We start from the raw sequence: 17571 nt of genomic DNA, 5'->3' as shown, positions 1-17571 counted from the left end.
TTCTCCATTCATTTCATCACTTTTTGCTCTCCATTTTTTCATCATAAAAAAACTTAGGATATATTTAATATTATTATTAATATTCCATTAAAAAAATGCATAAATTGTTCGTAGCAAGGTCTGTGAAATCTGCTTTGTTCAGAATCAAGAATCATCAGAAGCCACAATTTGCTGCGTTTTCAACTTCGTTACTCTTCGATGATACACAGAAACAGGTTAGTTTTTTTTTTTTCTGTTATGCGTATGAGTGAACAGAGAGTGTTGTTGGATTTGAATTTTATGAGTTTAATTTTCAAATTTTAGTGAATTTTATGTATAAATTTATGTTTAGCTTTGAAAGTAGTGAGTTCAGATGAACGGGTGAAAACTATTTGTATATTAATTTAGCTGCGAATCAAATTTCAATCAATTTTGTTTCAATTTCTAGCTTACCCATTGATTGGATTGTTTTTTTTATACAGTCGTCAATCGTCATCAACCTTTTATTACTATCATTATTATTATTTTAAATTGGGGTAGGGGTAGGTAAGGGAAACAAGGAGGGGAATTGAGCCATCACTTAAGCGCCTGTAGCTGACCAATTGAGCTACTAACATTTTTCGAGCTATTTGTTATTATTATTATTTTTTAAAAAAAATTAGGGTAGGGGTAGGGGTAGGGGAGGGGGAAATGGGGGAGTGGCATTGAATCATTGTTGGAAAGTTTCGGTATTCAACCAGCTGAGCTATTAAGATTTTCTTGAGTTCTTTGTTATTTTGTAAAAGGGTTTGTTATAATTTAACTATGTTTTAGCAACTAACTCAGTACACATAGACAGGTCCAAGTTTCAACCCATATGTTGATTTTCTTCTATTGTGCATATCTATGAAGCTTACAATTTTTTGCATGTACATATAGTTGCTACTCAAATTTCAAGCAATTTTGGTACAATTTGATTGTTTTTACACTTGTCATCGACCTGCTTAAGTCAAAGTTCGGAATTTTAAAAAGGATTTGTCACAATTTGATTATTTTTAGTCTAGCCATTAACCTAGTATAGTTTTCTCTTTTTAGGTTTGGTGAATATTGTTGCCTATTAATGGTTTTTAGTATTGGGTTTTGGTAAATCATGTTTCTGTGACATAGTCTGTGGAAGAATTTGTTTTAGGTAATTAGTGCTGAATTGGGTAGCCTTCTTGCAGATTTTAATGAAGAACCATATACTTTTACTCTTTTTATTTTTTTAAATAATTTAATTTTGGCTAAATTTCTTTCTTTGTGATTGATCTTTGTTACTCTTGGTTTGCAACTTTGCATAATCATATGTGATGCTCTAAAATCTGGATTGATTTATGAAATGGTGTTATTGAGTTGTTTACTTTATGTATGCCGAGGGTCTATTGAAAACAACCTCTCTATCTCTACGAGGTAGGGATAAGGTCTGCGTACACTCTAACCTCCCTAGACTCCACTTGTGGGATTACACTGGGTATGATGTAGTTGTGTTTTGAGTTATTGGATGATTCTTGAAAGATGTCTGAAGTTTTATAATTGCTAAATTGCTGTGTTCATTCATTATCTGCAAGCTGCATTAGTGGAACATTTAATGAATCATGCAACGTCACTGTCTTTCATCCTTATCTCACAAAAAGCCTAATTTCTAAAAACTATGCTTCTGAGCCGTCCCTCTTGCAGTAGGTTTCAAACCTCACCTCCTATTGATTGGGAATTCAATTCACATGGATAGTAGGAGCCACTATTGCTCCCCTGTAAAAAATAGTTGGCTTTAGCACTGATTTGTTTTCCTATTTACTTAAGCTAGTTAGGAGTATGTGTTACTTCAAGGCAATATCTTTAATTGCATGACATGTGAATGCATTCTGTTTGTGAAATGCACTATGACAGTTTTCTAACTCTTCCATTTGCAAATTTCAGTTTAAAGAAAGTGTGGCACAATTTGCTCAAGAGAATATTGCCCCCCATGCTGAAAAAATAGATAGAACGAACTATTTCCCTCAGGTATGTGTATATATGCTCTTGTTGTCTGAAGTGTTCTATCTACAAAAAATGGTATTTTAACTCTGTTCTTCTTGTCTATCAGGATGTTAATTTATGGAAACTAATGGGGGATTTTAATCTCCTTGGTATTACAGTGCCAGGTAAGCTTTTGAATCATAGTCTCTTTATTGATTTTGATGTGCTATTATAGGGCCAAGAGAGAGCAGACAAGAAAACTACTAACATTCCTCTCAAGTGCTATACTTAAACGAAGAACCTAAACATAGATATGGAGTGACAGTCCCAAAAGTTTTGTCTGAGATTGCTTATTTTGTCTGTGTAGAGGAATATGGGGGACTTGGCCTTGGTTATCTATATCACTGCATAGCCATGGAAGAGATTAGTCGAGCATCAGGGTCAGTTGGCCTATCTTATGGTGCCCACACGAACCTATGCATTAATCAGTTGGTAACTGTTTTTTCAACTCAAAGTTATACATACGTGGTCTCTCTGTGCTGAGCGACAAATAATTAACAACTACTAATGATTTTGTAGGTTAGAAATGGAACCCATGAGCAGAAACAAAAGTATCTACCAAAGGTATTCTTCCACGATCACATTTATTTTTAAGTTGTATATCCACATTTCCTGCCAGCTACTCTGTTTTTTCCAGTATAGGTGAAAAGACATCTGTGATCTTCAGTAGACTGCCTTCATATTGAATACCAAAAGTCACATCATCTCTACAATTGTTGGAGTCTCATGAAAGCTCCTTTTTTATATTGTATTCCTTATATCACGATTCACCAAAATATATCTCATAAGTGCTTCAAATCCTGGTGGATCCGTTTGGAGTGAGTATTATTTTTGCCCAGGGTAAGCCATAGGTTTATGACTCTACAACTTCACATCGTAATGGCACACGCTTAATTAATGAAGAACTGGGTATGTGGGCATACTAACTTATTGAAACTTCAAATACTCGGTCTGTAATTTCCAAGTCATCAACAGCATCCACAACTTGGTTGAGTTTTCTCTAGAAATTTCTGAACTGGTTTATATTGTAAGGATCAGCTCAAATGATAAATGGTAGAAATTACGTTGCACCAAACGGATAACACCAATTAATTACAGTTATGAACTCTTTAAGACTTTTATATCCAGCATGTTATATGGATTTACAACTTAGAACGCTGGAAATATGCTGGGCTTCGAGCTATAGATGACATTTATTCATTTGGTTGGAAATAAATTTACTAGAGTTATATTCCCTTTAAGAAGTTGTACTAAGAGCAAATTAAGCTTTCTTTTGCTCAAACATAGCCCAATCTTATTGCGGCTTTCACGTGGTCCTGCTTAAGCTTGTTCAAGGTTTTTATCTTTAATTGTAGGGTTGCAAGAAAAGTGGAGCATTATCCTAGTATATCTGTTCTGTTAATGTTAATCCCATTTTTTAATTTAATGAAATGTCTGAATATAATAAATAGCGGTTCACTCTGTTATAATTTGATTGTTGTAGCTAATCAGTGGTGAGCATGTGGGGGCTCTAGCTATGAGTGAACCTAATGGTAACTACTGCTAAATTCAATTCTCATTTTATGTCTCTCATTATCATATTATTTTCAGATGCTAATTCTTCGTTTCCTTTTTCTTTGAGTGGAGAGGTGATCAGGTGTAACGACTGAGCAAAGGGCTTCTGAATTTTGTGTTATAGTGTAACTGAATAGTTTTGTTTTCATGGTTCAGCTGGATCAGATGTTGTTAGCATGAAGTGCAAAGCTGACCGTGTTGAGGGCGGTTATGTTCTGAATGGAAACAAAATGTGGTGCACAAATGGTCCAACGGCTCAGACGCTGGTACTTCTCTTTAATGTTTGTGTCCTTACTTTTTTACTTTACCACGCTTTCGTCTCACTTAATATTGTTTGATTGCTATTACTTCCTACGGAGTTATCTTTTGTATTACACAGATTATGGATAAAAATGAAAGTGTTCTTACGTTGTTAAAAATATATAGTCTTGAGAATTTGAATTTAATTTGACATACCCAATCTGTCAGATGAGATCTCATGCTAAGGAACATGTGAAGACAAATATCGGTTGATGGGAAGAAGTGTCATATACTACTACACAAACTTTATACCATATGAAAATCAATGTTTTAAGGACATTGAAGAGAAAAAACCAGTTTCAGCTCTTGTCCTGCAAAGGTGAAGGCCTGATTTCTGGATGAAGCTGATTTGTGACATGTAGTGAGGGTGGGAAGAAAATATAGTAGTTTTTTTAAGAATTTAAATTAAGTGAGAAAAAATAAAAATAGTTAATTTGTCTTCCTGAGAGTAGTAACTTTCTTTGTGCTAAATGAATCATTTGACAAGCAATCCTTTTATTCCAGTTGAATTTGATTCACTACATGGGTTTCAGTAATTGATTTGGATTACAGCCTCGCATAATCACTTATTGTCACTTGGTTGGCACATCTGCAATCGCAGCAGCAGTGGATACTGGATAATCTGTTTACAATGTTTAAGTGCCAATAACTTATTCCAACGTTACTTAAGAACTGAATAGTTGTCACCTAAGTTAATTTGATTAGCTATTGTAAAGTTACTTTCGAAATATACTAATGATTCACCTGCAGAAGTCCATATACTTTCCGCTTTTAGAAAAAGTTCTCGTCTTTCCCGTCCATCCATCCTTTCCCCACATATACAGGTGTATGGTGTTTGTCTGTGCAATCCTCTTACAGTTCAATTTCCCTGATAGATGAAAATGAGGTCTTTTTTTGTTCAAACTTGGCTTTAGAAATAGCCATTTGACATTTTCTCCCATCCTTCTGACTAAGTGCAATCATTGTGTATTTGGCCTTTGTATTTCTGGTCTTATTCTGAATGGGATTACAATTGTAAGGTTCATTTATGAAAATCTATTTCTGGACAGGTTGTTTATGCAAAAACAGATGTCACAGCTGGTTCAAAAGGAATCACGGCATTCATTATCGAGAAGGGAATGACAGGGTATGCACCCTGTACTGATACTACTTGAAAGAAATGAAAAATGAAAAGAAAAGACTTACTGTTTCTTGTTTGATTTTTTCGTAGCTGCATGATTGCACCACACAAATAGTAAAGTATGATGTATTATAACAAAAACACTAGAATCTCCAGCGAGCTTGGGAAATGCTTATTCTTCTTATTGCTGAATATGCAGATTCTCTACTGCCCAGAAATTAGACAAACTTGGGATGCGAGGAAGTGACACGTATGTACATCTTGCCCAAGTGCTGCTCTGTTTGGATTCACATTTTTGTTACTATGTCGAAGGTGGCCTAATAAATTTACTCTTAACTGTAGATGTGAGCTTGTGTTTGAGAACTGTTTCGTTCCTGAAGAAAATGTTCTGGGGCAAGTAGGAAAAGGTATGAGTTCTGAGTTAACTTCTATGTTGGCCCAAATATCTTGCCTTATTCCGTTAGGTAAGCTTAAGTCTCTCAGAATTTCCCTCGGTAATGGGGTGCGGCAATGTTAGGTAAGCTTAGGTCTCCCAAATATCTTGCCTCATTCTGACTCAGTGTTACAACAGACCAATATAAGGATAACCAGCATTAGTCAGTTTTAATCCAAACTAGCTGGTAATATGTGTGGATTTTTTTTTTTTTGCGTCTCCTTGTTTTATTTCAATTTGTAGGAGTTCTTTCTATTTGGAACTTTTCAAAATGTTTAAAACCATTTTATTTTTATCAAAAAATATTCATTTTCTTATAATTCAATTCAATCAAATTATCCAAATTTTAAACTCTTGACGTGATATTTTTTCTTATCAAACCAACTTTTCTTCTATTACTTCACCAATTTCCTCCATTGTTAATATAATGTATCAGTCAAAATGAATATCTTAAACTCTTTGCCCAGTCAAATACCATCAAAGCAATTAAAAGGAGCCTTTTGCAATGACTTTCTTTGAAGTTATTTTTGGTTCCTAGCCCCTTCTGTAATATCTTCAATAATCATGATCTTACACTTGAGGTATTTGAGGAGTGAAGTTCTGGTAGAAGCTAAGTGGACATCATTGGTACTATCTCTCTCAGAAAAAGTTTTTCTACTGCTTCAGGAGTTTATGTCCTGATGTCGGGGCTCGATCTGGAAAGACTTGTTTTGGCATCTGGTCCTGTTGGAATTATGCAAGCTTGTCTTGATGTTGTTCTCCCCTATGTTAAACAACGCGAACAATTTGGGCGACCGATTGGAGAATTCCAATTTGTACAGGTTGTTAACTGCCTTCTGGACATTTATACTTTCTATGTTCCTGTTATTTGTTGGTCTAAATTCTTAATATATGTTGCCTTATTGAACTGAAAATATAGGGAAAAGTGGCTGACATGTACACATCTATGCAATCTTCAAGGTTTGGTGTTCTTTATTGACACACTTGTCCATGTTTTTTTTTTGCTAAATCTGATCAATAATATCATGTGCTTGTTCTCTTTCATGAACAGATCTTATCTCTATTCTGTTGCAAGGGAATGCGACAGCGGGACGATTAATACCAAGGTCCTTGCACTAGAAATTTGCGTTTGTTTTCTTCTTGTTTTAGTTACTCAACTTTATCGAAGCTAAAACTTAACCAACGAACATCTTTTTCCTTTGAACTTAACATGCTTTCAATTATGTTTGTTTAGGATTGTGCTGGTGTTATACTCTCTGCTGCTGAAAGAGCAACCCAAGTTGCTCTTCAGGTGAGAAACTTTATTCCTCTCTGTTCCTCTGTGATAATTAAATCTTCTACCCATAGGCTATCAACTCATCTGTCACCCTTAGTTTGGTACTTCTGTTATCTCTTACTGGTTCAATAATATACTGAAAAGCACCGTCGTTTCTGGAAAAGAATCGAGAATCTCTCTGTCTTGGCTTATTCCAGTAATGCCAGTATGTTTTAATGGATTTAAAGGCACATAAATCTCTCGGTCCTGCCTCCATCATTCACCGTGTTTCAAATAGTGTCTTGTCCCAGAGAATTTCTCGGTTATCAAAAATCTAGTAAGAAAGATGATGTGCTTATGAGATTGTTGCGCGTGTTGCAGGCTATTCAGTGCCTCGGAGGCAATGGCTACGTGAATGAGTACCCGACTGGTCGTTTTCTCCGAGATGCCAAACTATATGAGATTGGTGCAGGCACAAGTGAGATCAGAAGAATGATAATAGGCCGTGAACTCTTTAAAGAACAGTGACATTGACATAGATAATTTATCCAGCTCGTTGGGAAAATAGCAAAAATTGATGCACACACCCCATCTTTTCTTTTCATTTGGAATTAAAGAAAGAAAAAAAGTTAATTCCCTTTATTTTTGTGAATGAATAATGTATTAATTCAAGGTATTCCTATCAAATGAAAAGGATATGTAGTGAGTGTTGTTAAAAACAAGCTTGCAGTCTGAGAAATGTGGATAGCATGAAGCATCTTGTGTTCATGTAGGGTCTGAGAAAAGGCCACCACACTTGCGAGTGTGATGTAGGCAATCTACACTAACGTAAGCATCGTGATTGATTTTATAGAAAAGCATTTTTTTGGGGGACAATAAAGAATTTTGTTTTCCTTTATTCTTTTTTAAGTGAGATTTATATAGCTTTAGCTTAGCCTATGAAAATTGGTTTTAGTGCTTTTATATATCCACATTCACTTCATTAAAATATTGAAATAGTAAGCCCACATATAAATAGGATAGTATTATAGTACTTATGACCTATTGCCACTACCAATGCAATCTAGGTAGTAGGCATTAGATGGCACTAACAACCAACTCCCCTTACCCACAAAATATAATTAGAAAAACACTCTTTTCACAAAGTAGTGTTGTCCAACAGAGAATAGACCAGATTTTCAATCCATAAATACTCCTACTAAATAAAATATTTGACAAAATGGAATAACATAACCTTCTAAGATTAAGTAGGTAAAAACAAAGTTAAAAGTAGGTAATATATTATTTACCAAACACGAGTACACAACTTGGTTTTGGGAGGGGGCTCACATTTTCATATCCTTGTCTCAATTACATCGATCCTGAACTATGTACATTCATGTATTCTTGCGCTTACCCTTTAAGTCAAGCACAACCTCCCGAACACTAGGTTCAAACAACTACACACCACTTTTTTTTTGAGTGTGTGGAGAGGGGGAGGGGGGAGGGTAAGTCACATCTTCCCATCCTCTACTTAGTTGTCTTAATTACATCGATCCTGAATTATATCCACCCAAGTATTCTTGGACTTACCCATTAGGTCGAGCACAACCTCTCGAAAGCTTGGTTCAGACAACTACATCTCTTTTAGGAGGGGGATCACATCTTTCTATCCTCTTCTTAGTTGGCTCAATATTACATTGATCTTGAACTATGTTCACCAAGTATTCTTGCCCTCAACCTTTTGGTCAAGCTGGTCCCAAGGCAACTGCATACCACTTTGGGGGTGGGGGGTTAGAAAGAAAGGGGTATTCATACAATGTTCAATAATATACATAGTGAAACATAGAATTCAGAGTTATTGGCATATGAGTCACCACAGTTTTCATCATACAAGCTCCCATTGTAGTTGAAAACAGACTTCCAACATTTAACAAAACATATTAAGTGATAATAATTTATTAAACATAACAAGAACATGTAGTAGGTAGAGTAGTATTATCATCACATATATCACTTAACATAACATAAAAAAGCATGAACATTCATAGGTACTCCATTCAACTTTATTCAAATCCTGATTACAGTTGGAGAAGAATCAGGCTGGCCAACTGAAGAAGACTTTGAGACATCCATGATTGCTGGTGCCTCCTCCAAACAACTTTGAGTGTCATCACTGATCCCCTCAATAGTCATTTTCTCCACTTCTTCTTGAGTGTATATATGGATCTTGGATACTACCTCACAGAACTCACTGCGAAAAGTCATTTAGAAGGTAACCAAGTTACTGATTAGCAAATCAGCCTATCAAGGGAAATTATACTTTTTCCAACAACTTATCCAACCAGAGTAATCCCACAAGCGAGGTCTGGGGAGGACAGTGTGTACATAGACCTTACTCTTTCCCTGAATCAAGATTTTGCTGCTCGGCAGAAATTGCAAAATAACAAGTTCTAATTTAAGGTGTGGTATAAAGGAAACTATTTTTTTGGAAAATGCTTTCTTGAAAAATAAGTGATTTCTTATTTATTTTCTTGTGTGTGATAAGTAAGCTTTGTGTATAAATTCAAGGGAAACACTATGTGTGGTGGGAGTGGCGAGAATGGGGGGTGGGTGTGGGTGTGTTGGGAGGGTGGAAAGGAGAAAATCAGTATTGTATGCTATTTTAGGAACTTCTTTTCCCTACTTCAACTAGGGAAGTCATTTTCCTCATTTTTAAAGAACTTGTATTACTTGGAGAAAATGTTTTCCAAAATTTTTGACCAATCAAAGACGGGAAAATTGGAAAACATTTTCTCATAAGTATTTTCCCTCCATACTAAACACACCTTGGAGGGTAAAGTGTATGCGGACCTTACCCCTACCTTGGAGGTAGAGAGGTTGTTTCCGATAGACCCTTAGCTCAAGGAAAGAAATTTATCTTTAACATGGGAGAAGAGAAGTTAAAGAAAACTCGGATTTCAAGTGGAGGTTAGCTAATATCCAAAACTCCAATTTCTAGTGGAAGTCAGCTAATTGGAAGAGAAATTTGTGTGGTTCTCGTGATTCATATGCATTAATAAATCAAGAAGTAATATTTTTTGAATGTAGTATCAAACAATTGAGACAGCGATGAGAAACGGAAATGCATGAGAAAGAGACTTACTGCCATGGATCATCTCCGACAACCATCATGTCATTCTCACTGTCGGTGTACAAGATTCGCCACCCCTTGTTGGGATCTCTTAGGAGGTCTTCCATGTTGAAAAGCCTCTCCAACTCAACCAGTAAGTCGTCATAGCCATTCAATCTCGAGAGATCAATGGCTCGTCCAACCAAGCTGCCTTGTTTGTGAACCTTCACGCCATTTATCAAATATCAGCAATAGAGTCTGAAGAAAAAACAGTTCCAATTCGCTACATGCAACTTATGGAAACTTACCTTTGTACAGCTCCTCTTACCAGAACTCTGCGAGCTAGGAGTAGATGGTTCTTTCGTCAAGGAAAAGCCAAACAGTTTACATGAAGCCTGTGCATTGAAGGAGCCGTCATTTTCATTCTTGAAATGATTCTCTGGAATGGATACTTTAGACATCTCCGGTGGCCTCTGCTCATTTACAAACTTCGGCATTCCAACTTCTTCCCTCCTAACCACATTTTGGATTGAATTCTGGTTCAAGGTAGGATTTTCTCTTTGGAAAGTAGTTATGTAGGAGGGAACCACGGGATCTTGTCCAGCTCTATACATCGCATTGTAAGGTAAAAACACATTCCTTGCCCCTTCAGAAGCGAGAGGATAGAAATTGGCTCTCGGCCTCTGATATGTGCCGAAAACATTGCAACCAAATTCAGGTTTTCCCCAAGCACCAAAATTAACATCACCTTTTCCAGTAAGGGATCTTAACGAGCAAATTTCTTGACCTTGCAAGACCTTTGGAAACCTATTGGATTCCAGAAAGCCTGTGTAGGTAGTTGGAGGCTGAGTTTTCACAAAGTCACCAACAATTATGTTCTCTACACCATTTGGCATGAGATTGTGACGAGCTACTCTTTGCAGCTCGAAATCCAGTGGGCGGACTGGTTTATCACAACCATAGGGAGGTGATATCAGACCTAAATTTTCTTGACCTTGCAAGACCTTGGAGGATCTTATTGACTCCTCAAAGTCTAAAAGAGCACTCCCTCCTGATAAAATAACAAAATCGGGAAAAAAAAAGCGAACTTCAGTGTAATCACGACATAATGACAACAACTATATACTCTGTGTAGGATCTGGGAGGGTAGTGTGTACGTGTACGCAGACCTTAGTAGAGAGACCTCTTTCCAACAGACTGTCGGCTCAAGGATAAAAACAGTCCAATGCAGTACCGATACGACATAATGACAACATAATACGAAAGGATTTAGAAAAGTTAGATCAGTACCAGCAAAATGGCTGTCCAGCACTGATGGTGCCTGCTGACTAGTCCGCAGTTTCTTCAGTCTTGGTGAGGACTGAATGCTCAGTGGTGGTAAGGAAACTGAAGAATCAATTTCCCAAGGAGAAACCCGTTCCTGATGATTACTCATTATATCTTCATCCCATCTGACCTATTAAAATTGATGGCATAGGCACTTATATCAAAAAGTTTACAAGTTGCTTAATAGGCATTATACTTATTGTAACAGTTCTGTTTGGGAAGATAACACAAATATGAAATACATGAATGTATTTCAGTATTTGAATGTCTTGACGATAGAAACTCTTATCAGTCTTGCCACGAAAAAAATAAATCAATCATTTTACAACACCTGAGTTAACAATTTCTCATTATATTTACCATCGAAGTGAGAATAGTTTGATAATTCATGGCATGGCCAATTTTTATGACCTTGATTAATCAAACCAAAGAATATATGGTCCTTTCAGTGTTCCTAGAGGCATTCAAACAGCAGATTTACGTGTTACAAGACCTCTGAGTAGAGCTGATCTAAGTCACAAGGTAACACCAGCAGAAAATTCAAGAACATATATGCTTTTGCAAATAACAAGGAAGCAAGAAAATCACCCTTTAGATAAATAGAAGAACTTCCAACTTATTCAAAAAACATGAAGTGTTAGGTGGACCAAAATCACCCTTTTATGGCAACTCTTTAGTTACAACTCTCCACATGGCATGTTTATCACCATAAGATTAAAGGGAATTTTGGTACATTCTACATATTATTAGTTTAAGACCTCAAAATTCAAAAGTCTACTGTATTTTTTTAAACTCCGTACCAAGTCAAAACCAGACAATCAAATTGAAACGGAGGGAGTACTTAAAAAACAACAGAATGATAACTATATGCCAGGCATACCATCAAGCATCTCCATTTAGAATTGGGCCATCTAAAGGGATCCATATCGCTTATCCCAGTCACTACACCGCTGTACCTGCATGCAGTGATAGAATGTTTTTATTACAACAGAAACCTAATGAAAGGAAGAAGAGCATTGATGGGATTTAGTAAGGCTACAATTACCTTCTTTCAGGTGAATCATCCAAATCAAATTTCATTTTAAATCTTGTCCCAACAGGAATCCGAGTGTTGATGGCTTTCACGTACTTTTGGTAAGGTACAACGAAAGTAGCATGACTTGCCCTACATTATAAGAAAAAACTTTAACTCATCTACATAGCAATAAAAGAACAATAATATCTTGAAGATTCGTGACACGAACTTCTGAAAGCTGCAGAAGTGACTAAAGAATAAACTTCACATGTTTTAAGATGAAGGAACTTGACTACAGTCTACAGGAGTGCACATAATATGAGACTTTTTTGTCCATCAGATTATTTTCTGAAAATCATAGTTCTTTGTTATTCCTTATTCCTTGGGAAATAAACAGTTTCATAATCAGGACAAGTCACTGTTTGAAACACATGAATTGAAAAAAGCAGCAGAAATCATGCCTTTTCTCATCTTCTTAACTGAATCAACCCTTCCATATTGTCAATGGTTTTACCAATAGGTAATATTTTTCAAGTCTGAATTTTCACACGTTGAATTAAAGACAGAAAAGTAGACGATTTAACTTCCAAGAGCATTAATATCTTTATACCAGTGAATCAAATTTCTTACATATCTATCAGAGATGCACTTCCTCGCGAACTTTATACACCATGGGTTCTTCTATAAGAAATTTCGCTTCTGGAATGTAAAACTGGTTTCATAACATTGAAATAATTCACTTCGATGATATATTTAACTGTAACATTCTCTTATTCAACTAAAACTTGAAGGAAATCTGAATGAACAACATTGCATCGAATATGAACATCACTAAAAAGAAACAGCTGCTTCATTTCATAAATATGAATAGGCAAAGTACTTCCCTTTGCCAGGTAAGTGCAGTTATATATATGATAGCACAGTGCAAGATTTGGGTCAACCTCAAGATCATCCTTCGGATGCTTTAGATGCTGATAACGAAAAATGAACTAGTCGAAGTAGAGACTACCAGTAGACAAGTTGCTTTCCTAGCATTGACCTACTAGGAAACCTACTTGATATGAGCCACTAGAGCATGCATTGCACTACATTTGCATAGAAAGACACATGCATCTGAATCACTCAGTCTAAACGAATAGTCTAACTTGTCTCTCAACTAAAAATTTTATCAGATACCTGTAGTTCAGAATCAGAGGACTATTAGTTGGAAGGTGATTGATGGTTTAGCAAACAGAAAGATCACTGCCTATAGAATGGATCAAATACCTGGGTACTAGTATAAGTTATGGTACAAAAATAGGCCTGGCCTAATTCAACCCCAAAAACTAGCTCATAAGGTGAGAATTGTCCAAGACCATATTAAGAGACCTCATACCTCTTATAAAAAAGAAAAAGAGGTATTTTCATCCCTAAATGACTGATGTGGGAACTCAACAGTCAACACCCCCGGCACGCCAAAAAAATGGATCTTGGGTCTAACTCAACTCCAAAACCTAGCTCATGAGGTGAGGATTGTCTATGACAATATAAACAGATCTTCTCATCCCTAAATGACCGATGTGGGAAACTCAACGAATTACTACCCTCAATTACGTTTTGTTCTGCAGCTGATGACACGTGAATAAACGGAAAGCCACTAGTTGTGCCTCAATCTAGAAACAAACTAACAAATGTAATAAAGATGGATTGCAATAGAGCCAAATTTATTGCCACACTGCTATGAAACCATATAGGTTCATTTTGGAGCTCCCCAATTATAATATTCCAAATCTTACTTCATACTTCAGTGCATCATTACCATAACAACACAGTATTTTTAGCAATGGCGACAATCACTGATGTTTCAGTGCTATCTCACTAAACCAATACATACATCATTCTATCTATGACCTTTTCAAGTAATTAAAAACATTTAAACTGTAACATGATTACAAGTAGTACCACCCATAATCAGCTTAGTTTGGATTTTTCTAAAGCATATTTATGTCAAATAAACGAGTATAATTTTATCCCTGGATATCAAACTTCACACCATCAACACTAGCTTAGTTCCCAAGTTTGACTGTAAATAGTACGACTTTACTCCTCCAGAACTGTTTGCTTAAAGCTAAGCAAATCATCTAATACAACTGATCAGCACGAAGGAGGCCTACATGCCTACACCATTTGTATTTGTTAAGATATTAATTGGACACATAAAATGGTGGTAGCCAAAACATAGACAATTCATTTCAATCTCCCCAAATGACTGGTTGGATGGAAATAAGCAATTATGTATTTGGTTGTTATGCCTTCATGACTTAAAATGCAATTAAAATCTAAGGCATGTGAATATCAAATCTCATTAACGTCGCACAGCCTAAAATAGTGAAAGATGTACGGATGAGGGATATTGCCACAGATTTTACCATGTAAATAGGCCAACAACTAAATAGAAAACAATGCACAGAGATATGGTGAAATACCTTGGGCTATAGAAAACATGGAAAGTGCTCTTTGCTGATAGGGCGGTAGCAACTGACGAAAGAACATCCGGTCCAGAGTATTGACTTTTGATTATCGATTCAGGAAGTCCATTTCTAGGTCTTGCAGCTCTTCTTATTCCCAGTCTGAGATCTCCACCTTCTCCCCTGCAAGTATCATCTGACTGCTTGAATAAAATTTAAATACCTATAGCGACTTAACAAACTTCAAAAGTTGAATAGCGGATCAATTAAGATCTTGGCATTGGTATCCTAATGGGTCATTATGACATATTGAAAACCTAGGAATTGGACCTAATGCTTTTCCAGCTTCCAAGTACAATGACTTGATATTTTAATATTGTTCACTTTCCACCCTCCTTCTCTTTCCAAGCACACCGGTAAAGATGCTCTAGTACCTTAAAAGCCAACCATTCGGAGTACATATAACATTGAGCCAAGATATTGTTGGGTTTGTTAAGAGGTGTGAATGAGAAATGAATAGGTGTTTTCCCGAAAAAAGACACTAGGGGAAATGATGCAATTTGAATAGCACCTTTACATTGGATAGGTTGTAACTTTTCCGTAAGGCATAATAACATTTGTTCAAACTACCCTTTGTTGGCTATAAATACATGTCCGCTTCCTCAGATTTTTACTTACCAAAAATATGAATTACTCTACTTCTTTCTGCAATATTTCATGCACTTGCAAAGTAAGTTGCAAGTGTGATTTGGCTACTCTTTGTGTTCGTTGTACACTAGGGTTTGAAGTACCACTACACCAGTGTGGTTTATCCATTTTATCATGGGAGAAAATAATCTTATACCTCAGGTACTAGAAGGGAATTAAGTTTCTTAAACACACATTGTGGATTCAGGCGGACTCGAATTTAACTTTGTTTCATCTCCATTTATGGTTCTACTTTATATGAAGTTTTACAAAATTTTATTTTCAAATACAGCAAGGATAACAGGTATGTATACCTCAAGAAGAGAACTGCATCCCCTGAGACAAGATTCTTTTGGCTGACAAAGATACTCCATCCAGTAGTGAGCAAATGTCGCCTTGGCTGGCCTGAAAGAAAAGCATCAAACATAAATATTTCGAACCAAGCAAGTATCTAACTATTTAACTCAATACCTCTATAAATGTGACGAAATTTCCACTCTACTCCGTGCAGATCCTTAGCAATCAGCTCCTGAGAGGGTCTTTGCTCTTTGTAATCCTACATTTTATAATGTAGCACCAAGATAGAAGTAAATTAACCAGACAATTACAAGAAATCAACTAACAATCTCTTTAGCAAAAGCCAGGAATGGAGTCACACCAGAGGGGGGAAACAGTCTTCAGCTGCTCGACGGGGAACTGAAAAGCCACCATGGGTGCTGGTATCCGAAGCAGTCAGCGTTTTACAGAACATGTGAGAAGCTGATTTCCCTGGATTAACTCCATTCCCTTCCTCATCAGTCCCCGAATCTTCATGTTCTTTCCCCTCTAAGCTTATAGCCATTGACTGGAAAACACCATGAAATCAGGGAAAACTCAGTCTAAGCTCAATGTAAGATATTACACTAAAAAACAAAAGACCAATTCAAGTAGAAAAAAACTAAAAAGATCCCTTTACAGTGGAACCATGTAAATAAATGAACAAAACATCAGCTTAACACATTAAAGTCAACACCTTTACTCAAAATTTGTACATAAAACAGCAAAAGATCAAGATTGAACATGACATAGCAGAGACAAAAACACTAGGTGATTTTTTCCATTTTGCCCTAGACTTGGTGGATAGAGTTATCAGGTACATGCTGCTGTTGTGGGAGGTGACAGTTATACATGAAATTAGTCAAATGTCGCGAAAGCTAGCCCAGACACCACGGTTATCAAAAGAAATTAAAAAAATCAAGATTGAACATGTAAGCAATTACTGATCTTACCTCTGGAAGAGGTAGAAGAGTGAGCTGTGTATACACCTCATCATTTTCCTTATTTGCCTGTTATTTCACAAGATTATAAAAAATATTACAAAAAGGACTAGCAAAGCTAAAACCTTTAATCTAAAAGGGGGCAAAAAAAAAAAATTAAGTTCCTTACAAGCAACTGGACATCTTCCACTCTACAGAAGATCTGAGGCTGAAGACCAAAAGTTGGGAAATCAATCTTGATAGGTGAAAATGGAAAAGCAGAAACAGCTTCTTCCATATGACCTTGAGGGAAATAAACCACTACATTTCCTTTCTTGGGTAAACTAGTAAGAGGACCAGCACAAGCATGCCAAAGCTCCTTGTAAATTGAAGTAAGAGCAAGTGAAGAAGATGAAGATACATTTGAAGAACAAGAAGAAGTAGTGGAAGTGTACAAAGAGCAATTAACACAACCCCCACCACCCCCTTTATCACATTCTTCATTACAACATACATTCTTCTCCACTTCACTCACTAATGCATGATTCAGATCAATTTCCATATGAAAAAAACAAAACACCCCAAACAAAAAAATTGGTTCTTTTTTGTTTTGGGTTTTTCTTGTTTTCTCAGTTTAGTATTACACAACCCACAAACCACAACAACAGGACACAAAAACAAGAAAAAAGGCAAATTCAAGAAAGTTGAGTAAGAGGGCAATCAAGTGTTTGCCACAAAGCTGAATAGAAAATTAGGAAATGAAGTCAAATCATACTCAAGAAATGCTAATATTTTGAAAAGGGGTTGTCTTTAAAGCAAGAACAGGAAAAGAAACTCAACAGAAAAGAACAAGAAAGTCAGGTTTTTGGAAGGAAAGAGGATAAAAGAAAGAAAAGGGGTGAATGGGGGGTAAGGGGGGTATCAAATAATAACAAGAAATTCAAAGTATGATTCCATTTCCACTCCCATTTTGGAGTTGAAAGAAAAGGGAGCAGAAGAAGCAGAAGACATAGACAATTGCTAAGGTAGCACAGAAGCAAAAGTGGGAAAAGGCCAATGTGGTTAGTGCCCTTTTGGACTGAAAAACTGTTTTTT

The 17571-nt window shown here is 36.3% G+C and overlaps 2 protein-coding genes across 2 annotated transcripts; one reads left to right on the top strand and one right to left on the bottom strand.

Annotated features, from left to right (window-relative positions):
* LOC125843689 (isovaleryl-CoA dehydrogenase, mitochondrial) lies at positions 1-7397 on the top strand. The gene is made up of 15 exons (XM_049522862.1): positions 1-215; positions 1915-1998; positions 2081-2138; positions 2321-2445; positions 2533-2577; positions 3497-3545; positions 3724-3833; positions 4917-4993; positions 5187-5237; positions 5330-5394; positions 6087-6241; positions 6340-6380; positions 6472-6526; positions 6655-6711; positions 7057-7397. Exons 1-15 carry the CDS (start codon positions 96-98, stop codon positions 7201-7203), a joined length of 1239 nt encoding a protein of 412 aa, XP_049378819.1. The 5' UTR covers positions 1-95; the 3' UTR covers positions 7204-7397.
* A 1116-nt stretch (positions 7398-8513) lies between these two features.
* Positions 8514-17571, bottom strand: LOC125843662 (auxin response factor 4). The gene is made up of 12 exons (XM_049522829.1): positions 16667-17571; positions 16510-16566; positions 15900-16085; positions 15713-15797; positions 15556-15646; positions 14573-14737; positions 12138-12257; positions 11973-12048; positions 11057-11222; positions 10075-10817; positions 9800-9990; positions 8514-8908 (listed from the first exon to the last, which is right to left on the bottom strand). The coding sequence occupies exons 1-12, from the start codon at positions 17036-17038 to the stop codon at positions 8725-8727; spliced, it is 2436 nt and encodes an 811-aa protein (XP_049378786.1). The 5' UTR covers positions 17039-17571; the 3' UTR covers positions 8514-8724.

The sequence above is a fragment of the Solanum stenotomum genome, chromosome 11 (assembly GCF_019186545.1).
Source record: "Solanum stenotomum isolate F172 chromosome 11, ASM1918654v1, whole genome shotgun sequence".
NCBI lineage: Eukaryota > Viridiplantae > Streptophyta > Magnoliopsida > Solanales > Solanaceae > Solanum > Solanum stenotomum.
Note: the sequence above shows the minus strand (reverse complement) of the source record. Positions and strands in the feature narration are given on the sequence as shown.